The sequence below is a fragment of the Mirounga leonina genome, unplaced genomic scaffold (assembly GCF_011800145.1).
Source record: "Mirounga leonina isolate KUSES-001 unplaced genomic scaffold, KU_Mleo_1.0 Mir_223304, whole genome shotgun sequence".
Taxonomy (NCBI): Eukaryota; Metazoa; Chordata; class Mammalia; order Carnivora; family Phocidae; genus Mirounga; species Mirounga leonina.
The window spans coordinates 1-10,817 of NW_023270611.1; the positions used below are offsets into that span (position 1 = coordinate 1).

The 10,817-nt window shown below is 38.2% G+C and overlaps 1 protein-coding gene across 1 annotated transcript; it reads right to left on the minus strand.

The window, feature by feature from the left end:
- Positions 1-28: 28 nt before the first annotated feature.
- On the minus strand, positions 29-8,116 carry LOC118026210 (alpha-mannosidase 2-like; the record flags this gene model as incomplete). Its single annotated transcript, XM_035028962.1, has 3 exons — positions 7,388-8,116; positions 4,449-4,635; positions 29-145 (listed from the first exon to the last, which is right to left on the minus strand). Coding segments are annotated over exons 1-3 (425 nt in total), but the record flags the coding sequence as incomplete, so codon positions are not given.
- Between the last annotated feature and the right edge of the window lie 2,701 nt (positions 8,117-10,817).

Genomic DNA, 10,817 nt, shown 5'->3' on the forward strand with positions numbered 1-10,817 from the left:
ATCAAAAAGCAGCTGATAATTCTTATACTGATGATCCCATTCTATGCATTCACAGTAGCGAAAATCATCTCCTAGTGGGGCCAGGACAACTGTAGTACGGAAGAGCTTTGACTTCTTTCGGTACTGATCTAGAAGCATCTCAGCCCTACAAAAGAAAAAGGAAAATAAGAACAGTACTAAGAAAAGGACAATGGGGCAACTCATTAAAAAGTGTATTATGTTAAAAGAAATTGTTGTATATTTTACCTGTATTCTAGGTTAGTATGATTTATAAGGCAGATTTTTTAAAACTACTATACTAATTTTCATTATCTACTTAAAATATTCATAAATTTTGGGGTGCCTGGGTGGCGCAGTTGGTTGAGCATCCAGGCTTTTGGTTTTGGCTCAGTCATGGTCTCCAAGTCATGAAATCAAGCCCCGCATTAGGTCCTGTGCTCAGCGCAGAGTCTGCTTGGGATTCTTTCTCGCTCTCCTTCGGCCCCTCCCCTCTGCTCTTTCTCTCTAAAATGGATAAATAAATCTTTTAAAAAATATATTCATAAATTCTTACCAGAGAGAAAAACCCACAGGTTTCCAATGGATTATCCTTAGAGAAATAAAGTCACATACCAACTTTGACATAAAATTACTGGGAACATCAATGGCCTCCTGAAGCCCGGCCATAGACACTGAATCCCAGATTGCCTGTATTTTAAAATAATTTAGTCCAAGAAGACAATAAGGATTTCTTATCTATATAAACTTTGAAGTTGGCTTTGACTCAAGATGCCTTTCTCTAATTTGATCTAAACTTGCCTGATTACACATAAAAAAATTAATAGTTTGAATGAAACCAATTATAGAACCTGAGTTCCTCTTCAAACGGAAGAAAAACAACTCACTTAACACCTGCCATCAATAAACTGGATATCTGTCAGTGTCCTTCTCAGGGCTGATCAACAGATAAAGTTTTGGAGATCAAATAGCTTTTTTGATTTCTACCTTCCTCAGATCTAACCCATGAGTCCAAAGGTCAGCTAAATACTAAATGTGCTGATGTGTTTTTATATTTCATATTATTCTAGTATTCTGCAGAAAACCTTTGGGGTTGAACTGCTGAATGCTGAACCGGGGTACCATTTGAGGAAGTCTAGGAATACAAAGTATTTAAGAGGAATGGCTTATAAAAATGAAATTAAATAAGCGGATGAAGAACTCAGGGTAGTTCTCTATGTTTGTAATGCCAAGCTTAAGAAATCAGTGATAAATGACTAATGTGCTTTTTACCCAGTATTCCAATTTTCATTTCTAGGGTTATCGAGAAGTTCCAATTCACAATATAAAAACTTACAAAAGAAACTCAAAGACCATCAATAATGGAACGAAGTATTTTATAGAATTAAAAACATTTAACTAAATTTAGAAATTCACATGATCTTTTTATACTGATAGTCTCTGAAACTGCTTTGCAAATATTAAATTATTAGCAAAATTCAATAACTTGGTGAGTAAAATATAACCATAATGTTCTTACATAACATAGTTTTCGGAGATTAGCGTTCAGTAGAGTACTTAATTTTCACTAATAATTTACTAATATTTCACACTTAACCAAAAATAACCTTGGATTATTAGTTATAATTAAAAAAACTACATGTCCAATGAGACTAATCAAATAGAAAGAAAAATAAGAGAAAAAAACCAAACATATAAATCAGATATGAGAAAGATACACTATGACTGAGCATCCAATCAGATTCCCCTAGGCAACCAGCATAGAAAAGGATAAGTGATCACTTAAATGAATGCCAAGGTTTACTACTAGATATACCATATCTTGTGTGTATATGCATATGACACACAAGAGGAAAGAATCACAAACATTAAGTGTGAGTCTTCCATTCAGCATCTGTCCTAACTCCCAAGCTCCTGCTCAGAAGGTGTCAACACGGAATTCAAGAGACCAATCTATACTACCTGGTAGAGAGTGGATATTCACTAAATACATTGTACACTAATGCCAAATGAAATGACCGATATCACACTTGAAGATGTGCAGCAGCAATCTGCTCTTCACTCCTACCAGGTTAGAAATGTCAACTTAACTAGAACCAAGAAAAAAAAACTTCCTAGAACATCCTGTATCATTTGACACATAAATCACCATCATATGTAAAATACGTTGTATGAGAACAAAAACTCAACGTGATAAAGAATGGTGCCTCTTTATTTGCGAAGTAGAGGAACCTGCTGAACTAAACAGTACCAATTTTATCACCTGTAAATTGTAGTTAAATTTCATTTTCTTTAGGGTATTAAAAATCACGTGCCACTAAGCTGGAATGCCCGTGTTTGCTCTCCATTAATCACAAAGTAAAAAAGGACGGTGATATCTGGATGTGAAGTAACCAGTAAAGATTTCAAGAATTATAAGAAGTTTTTTAAAAAATCTACAGAAGTATTAAATAGACTCTTTCATCTCTATGCCCCCAGGTGCCTGGAAATCACTTGCAGATTCACTGGAACTGACTGAGCACAAGGTATGTTCCTGGGGGGCAATCTTTGTAGTGTCAGATGGGACACAGCAAAAGGATTACACAAAATAGCTTCCCCCCCTCCAATAATGCACTTTAAACAGGTACTCTCAGCAACACCCAAGAAAAGAAAAAGAGGAGCCTCACAAGGTCTTTGGTGCACTGGGAGTCCCCAATCAAAGCATCTGGTTACCTTCAAAGAAATTCCCTATCTCTGACCCCCTGAGCTACAGAAGAGCGTATGCTGCCTAGCTCTATACCTTTTGCCACATAATACACTGGATTATTCTCCTCCGCCTAACTAACCTAAGCCCAGAAAGCACGCTATTCACTCTTCCTCACTGATCTTCACTGCTGTAGGAACCAATAAAATGAAACCAGGTTGATCCCTAATCTCGGGACAGTTTTTCAAAATAACTATAAAAATCAGATTTTGCTGGAAGCGATCTATGTTAAAGGCTGCCATGTTAAAATACTTTTGTGTGTGCCAGAGTGAGGGACCCTCAATGAAATATTTTATGGCCACAAGTACTGACTCAAGGCAGAGACTCAATCTCACCTCCTTCCAGTTTTTAAAGAAGCAATTTTTAAAATAAATAGACTTGATAGTGCACAGTGCAAAGATCTTACTTTATTTAAAAGGCTTTATCATTGTGCTTCGAAACCACCTGGGGGCATGGTTATGTTGGCACCCTATTCTCATTTTGTTGGGCTGGAGATTTTTTGAAAGCTCCCTGGGTAATTTGGGCAGCCATGCTTGGTAACTACCGACCTGCCTCATCCTTGCCCATTTAACCCTCCTGTGGAACGCAGGATGCCTGGCTTCTTCTTAGCAATTCACACGAGCGTGGAGTTCCCAAAAACCATCAAACTTACAAATGGCAAAAAAAAATTGCACATAATTATTGTTATACAATTAGTGTACACAATATGATGAGTTTAAAAATATTCCTACACTCGTGTTGCCATCATGTTATTGAAAATTTTTTAAGGATAACATGTACAAGAACCTAGGCAGAGTAGGTTTTCAGAAACCAGAAATTCCAGGGTCTTAAAAACAGTTAATGAATGTTGTGGTTTGCAGAATTTATGGCTGTCATCCTACTTTAACTGTTTATAGCTACCCCCCCTCACTCTCAAAAATCTCCTCATGTGTTTAATAAATAACATGATCGATCTAAAAAAATAAAATAAAAGCCTGTATCATTTTTCTGCCAGAGGTGAGTGGTTTATATTGCAACACAATGTTTTATTTAAAGGCATTATACACCGGTAATTTTTAAGTGAAGAAATTAAACTTTAAAAGCAAACAAATGACAAGTATAGGTAATGAGATGCTTCCGTCATGAGCATAATTTTCTTCCTAAAAAAAAAAATGATTCATCCCTTTTTTATTTAAGTAATTATCTTTAAGTATAAATATTCCTAATTAAAAATTGTCTGTAAGTCAAAAATATCAGAATGATCGAAAGAGTGTATTCATCAGAGCTGGGCAGCATCCACTATTATTGAAATTGTATTAAAAGAACAGATAATTATACTCTTTATGTGTTCCATTTCAATAAACCTGTTTTTGCAGTTGGGTTGCTTTTCTTACCAATGTATACAATAGAGACCAGAAGTTTTATTATCAACTAAAGTATGTGAGATCAATCAAAAGCAGCAGAAGGCTTTTATAATGAGGGCAAAGGAGAGGCTAATAACAGACTGTTATAGGTTCTCCATTGTATATTGATCAACTGTTGTTCATTTTCCATTAAGTTATAACACATAAAAGGCACAGTCAAAGCTCTGCATTTTTAAGTTGCTTTAGATCTGGTTGAATAAGTACCTTGAGCATGGATAATGTTGGCTACTGAACCCTTTAGCAAAGAGCAGCAGAGTTGTTGCTTTGCTCAAGATGCTGTCTTAATGAAATGCATATTTTCATACCTCTTTTGGACATTTCCAAGATGTATTGTTTCTGGGGGGACTCCCCAGGGACAACCAAATCTGCCTCCGGGAAGCCGTTTAAAATCAAACTGGCAGCATATTTTAGGATCAGGTCCACACGTACGAGGGATGTCATAGCTGTAGAAAGGCATCATGTGGCAAAAAATATCTGTGCCAGATCCCAGATCTAAAATAAAGAGCCAACAGACAAACCTGGATTTATAAATTGTGTTTTCCCAAAACTGTTCAAAATGCCAGTACTTTCTACATATATAATGCAAGCTCTACCCTAAATCTACAACCTACTTAACCACTACTCATACATAAACTCCAGTGGCATTTAAAGACCACCAGCCTGAAGGAAGAGACTCACATCTCAGTCTCTCTCTACCTCCTCTATCTAAACTGAACAGAGACCCATCACGGACCAGCGTGTGCTGGCCTGGAAAGATACAAACGAACAGAAGCAAAAGTTATCCCTGGCTCATCCAAAAATATGGGCTGTGTCCATCCCTGGCTGCCAGCTCCTTGCCACATCTGTCCCCACATCAGTAACGGGACACACTGGGGAAGACCATGACACTAGCCGCAGAGGAAAGGAGAGAAGGAGAGAGGAAGAGAATAAAAGGAGGAAAGGAAGAAGTAGGGAGGCTTGTGAGAATGCTGGGCAAATTCCTATCTATTTCTCGCTGTGAGGAGAAGAAAGGGCAACCGGAAGAGTTCACAGAGTCTCCCCGTTGTTCACCAATGAAGAGCCACCGGGACTTTTCACCAAGAAAGCAGCACAGGACAAGGGGAAGTACTTCTTAAAACCAAACCAAACAAACAAACAAACCCAAGAATAAAAACGAAGCAAACAAAAAATATATTGAAAGGGAGCACTGGTTCCTGATGCAGAACTGTCTTTAATTAAATCTATAAAAGTCAGATTGTTGTTATCAAGTGTTGTTATCACTGCCCTTGAGAGGTCAGAAGCCTACCACCCAGTGATGGAGGACTTGAGCAAGGGTTAAAAATGGTTACCTTTTAGGCTCCTGACCTGTAAATACCTCTCCCTCTTTATTTATAAAGTGTGGATTTCTACTTTTCAGCAATGGGTTATGTGCTGCTTTTATGACAAAGACAGACACAACAACGAAAACAAAAAAGCAACACGCACGTTTTAAAAAATGAAAATACCTCCTTCGTTAAGAACCAGAACACACAAAGAAGCTCAAATGAGTTCCAAAACATAATTTTGAAGCAACATGTTCAAATCTATCTGGTAAGTGCTAACATATTCCAGTTCTATCTCGTACTCCATTTAGTTAATTACCAGCTCTTTTCCAAAATTTAAAGCTTTTATAATTTGTATATTTTTGTGCTGTCAGTTGCTTCACTGAATCACACTCGAGTGTGACCTCACGGATCTGGTCACTAATGCTTGCTAACCGCACAGAGGCCCTCGGTGACAACTCCTCTTCCCTCCTCCGGTAGATCAAAGACACTCAACAGCCCCACCCCTTCGCCTCAGCCATACTATTTAGAAGCTCATTTACACGTTTCAGTTTATCTGCTGCTGTTGGTCTTGTCTTTCATCAAATTAAGACTATAATTTCCTGATAGGCAAGGAAGTTTTCTGTATTTCTTCCAAGCATGGTATTAAACACATAAAAGTACTCAGTACTTTCTTGCTGATTGGTATTTATGGGCAATTTGAATGTAGGCAATACTGTTAAGTAGGGCCTCTTCAAATTAACAATCCCTTTTTTTTTAATTAATATGCTCTTTGCATTTGATCAAACTATACAGGATATAACCCCCTACAAGTTCTCGTTTTCCCTACAGGGTTTAATTTCCAGAATAAAAAATTATATAGTTAATTTCTTTCCTTATTGAAAAAACAGCAGTACGTATCAGGGAGTTACTGTCTAGATTTACAAACGATTTTTTGAAAACACTTAAGGGGGGATCTAACTTACACAGGAAAACAAGTATGATGCAATGCAGTAATTTCTGAACATTGTTTTAGCAACGAAACCCTTTTTGTGGATGAAATCTTACTGAAAGCCCAGTACCGGGAAAGCAGTGAATGGCAGGGGCTTAAAAGCCTGGGCTTCTCAACTACACAAAGCTGGATTCAGATCTCGCCTCTGTACCTACTACCTGTACGACTTTGGCAAAAGGCTTCACAGCTCTAAGCATCCATTTCTTCACCATTTAAAAGGGATAATGAGAGAAGAGAAGATAAAGGATAAAGATCTAGTGAGAGAGCAGATATAAAGCATACAGTACAATGCATGGCCCAGAATAAAGAACTCAATAAAGAAAAAGAAATAATAAGGTATTCTGAATTAAATGGGGGTTGGGAAAGGCAAAAACCTCTCAAGAAGCCTAAATCTTGTCTCCTTCCCACCCCTCAGCAAAGAGCTGTAGAAGTATGACCTTGGGAACACCTGTGCACCCACAGAATACAGCGTGAAAACAAGCAGGACAGGTAATAGGAGGGCTGTTCAGGAGGACAGAATTAACGGTTTAAAAGGCAATTCTTACTAGATGTAGAGACAGGAAAGACAGAAGGAGGAAACACAGGCTGAATGTGAAATAAAGGACTGGATATAAGTTCTCACACATGTTCAACTTTGTGATAAAACAACTCCTTTTCAAAACAGAAGCATGTAAAAGCATTATTTGCAAAAGACTAATTCCTTACATTTACTTACTTCCTTTAGGCATAAAAAAGAATCCACGGTGTTCTATAGATAAATATCCTCACCACTGCTTAAGAGAATCTTAACACCAATACACTGGGAAAAAAATCGTAAGAACGTATATCTTGAAGCAACCTAATTTTCAAGACTGACACTCTGAATAAAGCCCGTAACAGGAGGAGTTCACAACCCTTATGAAATAACATCTAGGTCAAGTGAGATCTTCCACTTTCATCACACCCTACGTACCCCAATTCTGTCTCCAAAAAAATTCCAGCGTTTTATGCAATGCAAAATGTTTTTTAACTGCATAATGAACTCTCTGAATAAGCATGTGAGAAAATCCGGCGCGTTTGAGGAGATAAGCCATTGTTGGTGAATGTCCAAAAGGATCAATAGACCAACCGGACCGAGGTTTCACTCCTGTCGATAAAGAAAATAAGTGTTATTTTTTTAACTGATAATGAAACGAAAAGAAGTCACAATCCATTCAGAGCCATCAGAGTTCTATGGTATTCTGGGTCTGAGGACAAAGCATCTGCCCAGCATTCCCCTTGAGCATACGTTCCCAGCAGGGCTCCCAGACGGGAGGATGCTGCCCCTGCCACGTCTTCTTCCCAGGCAGAGGAATCGCACTAGAGGTTAGTCAACTGGCACTGAAATCAGCACTCTGCCATCTCATAGACACTAGAAAGCTCCTGCCATTTAGTGGAGCTAGAGAAACAAACAGGACCTAGCCCCCATCCTTCTAAGACCTCACAGTCTTGTTTTCCTTTGAGGTGGATAACCCAGCAACTTGCTATGTAATAAGGAAAAGTAAGCTAACTTATTTCAACCTGGACTCCTCAATCCCAATGTTAAGGAATTTTCAGGCTGTCTTTCATACCTCACAATAGCTTCAAATCATCTTTTTATACAGTAGCAGAAGTGACCAAAATAACTGCACCATATTTCATTAAATCTTAGTGAAATATAATAAAATTGTAATATAATATAATGCTGGTACTTTCTCTCTAACCAGAAAGGATTAATGGAATTTTCCACAACTGACTAACAGCAACTGTTAAGAGCCATTGACTAAAGATATAGCTCAATTTCACATAGGGTACAATGTAAAAAATAAACATAATAAATGTAAAGACTGGAATTAGTGAAAGAAGACTAGTCATCTGGCATTATACAAATCTGATCTTTTATTTATTCAGGATACTCAAAAGCAAACTTGTACATGCAACCTATAGAAATCTATAGACGTAGTATTACTATGTGCATTTTTTTCAAACACCTGGTTAGCACTTCCATATACCTAGACTATGAGAGGTTCTAGGATTACAAAAATGAGTTTATCTTGGTCCTGACTGCACAGAATATCATGCAAATAGGTGTAACACAGAGTATCAGAATATGGAGGGGAGGGAAGAACTCTGTGGAACAATCTTGAAGATGAACACAGAGCTGGGAAGCCAGCAAAGGAGACTGAGGAGAAAAAGTCAGAACTCTCAGAGGACCAAGAATATGTGTCAAAACTCAAAGAACTGACCACATATTTTTGCTTTTCACATATGTAATTCACCTCTAAAAACTGTAAAGAAACCTTTTTTAAAAATATTTTATTTATTTGAGAGAGAGAGAGAGAGAGGGAGAGATCACGAGCAGGGGGGAGGGGTAAAGGGTGAAGCAAGACTCCCTGCTGAGCAGGGAGCCGGATGCAGAACTTGAACACAGGACCCTGGGCCAAAGGCAGATGCTTAACTAACTGAGCCACCCAATTTAGCTCATATTTCTGTGCTGTCAGTTGTTTCACTGAATCACACTCAATTTAGTATTTTTGGTTTTTTGTGGTGGTATGGTTTAACAATTCTGGAACTACTTTTCATGTATTCTAAGGTTGAGCAAATTAAGACCAGGGAGCCAGGGTTCACAGTGTTAAGGAACTACCAAATACGTAAATGTGGGAGAGCAGAATGTACTTTAGAACCCTGACTTGAAATAGGAGGTATCAGCACTAACTTACAGTTTTGTAACACACACCCACACCCACACCCATTTTCTAGCTCTGCCCCAGGAGGGCCTAGATACAGTAACACCTCAGGACCAATGAGCACACCTTAGCTTCTAGATGATGACTTCTAAACACTATGCTCTATTAAAAATAACCTTAAAGAAATGGCTCATCCCAGGACGGTGGCTGGGAAAATACAAAGTAAGCCTGGAACATATACTTACAGCATAAAGTAAAGAAATGGTCAAAGAATCATCGGAACATATTAAAATAACTCAGGAGATAGCCTGTAGGGGCTTCCACTATCCAAATGTGTGACAATTGGGGCATCAAAATAAACAATGATAGTACTGGGTTATAACCCATTGAATAAAATAAGAAGCCACGAGATCCATGAGCCCTAAATAAAAAGAAAATAAAAAAAGAAATAGGAAATAAAGGAAAACAAAAAGGAAAGGTATATTCCTTTCAGTAGAATGCCAACTAATAATTATAGAAGGAATGACAGAATTAGAAAACCATCAATGGATCCTAAAAGTACAACAGGCAAGTTTGATGAGGAACAGGATATTTAGCTAATCTCAATGTGTCCCCCACAAATAAGTTATTAATTAAAGAAGAAAGATGTAACAGTACAGCAAAGAAACTTAAGAGACCCAAATTAAGCAACTGACCAAGGCTAGCAGTACCAGTATTAGAACAGGGAGACATCATGTGCCTCCTGACAGGATGCACTGAGGCCAACAGAACATCACTGCAGTGATATTCGAGCAAAAGAAGTAGATTGGTTTAGGGGCACCTGGGTGGCTCAGTCGGTTAAGCGACTGCCTTCAGCTCAGGTCATGATCCCAGGATCCTGGGATCGAGTCCCACATCAGGCTCCCTGCTCAGCGGGGAGCCTGCTTCTCCCTCTCCCTGCCACTCCCCCTGCTTGTGCTCTCTATCTCTCTGACAAATAAATAAAATCTTTAAAAAGAAAAAAAAGTAGATTGGTTTAGGTTAGGAAGGAGGGAAGAAGGGAGGGAAAGAAGGAAAGCGGGAAGGAGGGAAAGAAGGAGGGAGGGAAGGAAGGAAAAACAACCTGAAGCTAATCGTGAGGAAATGGACATACTCAAATAAAAGGACTTCCTACAACAAAGTCCTTCACTCCTCAAAAATATCAAGGTCAAGAAATTTTTTAAAAAGGCTGAGGAGCTAGCTGTTCCAGATTAAAGGAGACTGAAGAGATGTGATAACTAAATGCAACACATGAGCATGGTTGGATCCTGGACTTCAAGGGAAAAAAAAAAGCACCTTTTATTAAAAAAAAAAAAATGCTATTGAGAATTTGAATATAGCCTATGAATCTGATTACAGTATTATATCACTGCTAACATTCTGGATTTGATAACTTTCTTCTGGTTATATAAGAAAATGTCCTTTTTTTTTAATTTAACTTTTTTAAATTTTGTTATGTTAATCACCATACATTATATCATCAGTTTTTGATGTAGTGTTCCATCATTCATTGTTTGCGTATAACACCCAGTGCTCCATTCAATACGTGCCCTCTTTAATACCCATCACCAGGTTAACCCATCCCCCCACCCCCTCCCCTCTAGAACCCTCAGTTTGTTTCTCAGAGTCCATAGTCTCTCCTGGTTCGTCTCCCCCTCCATTTCCCCCCCTTCATTTTTC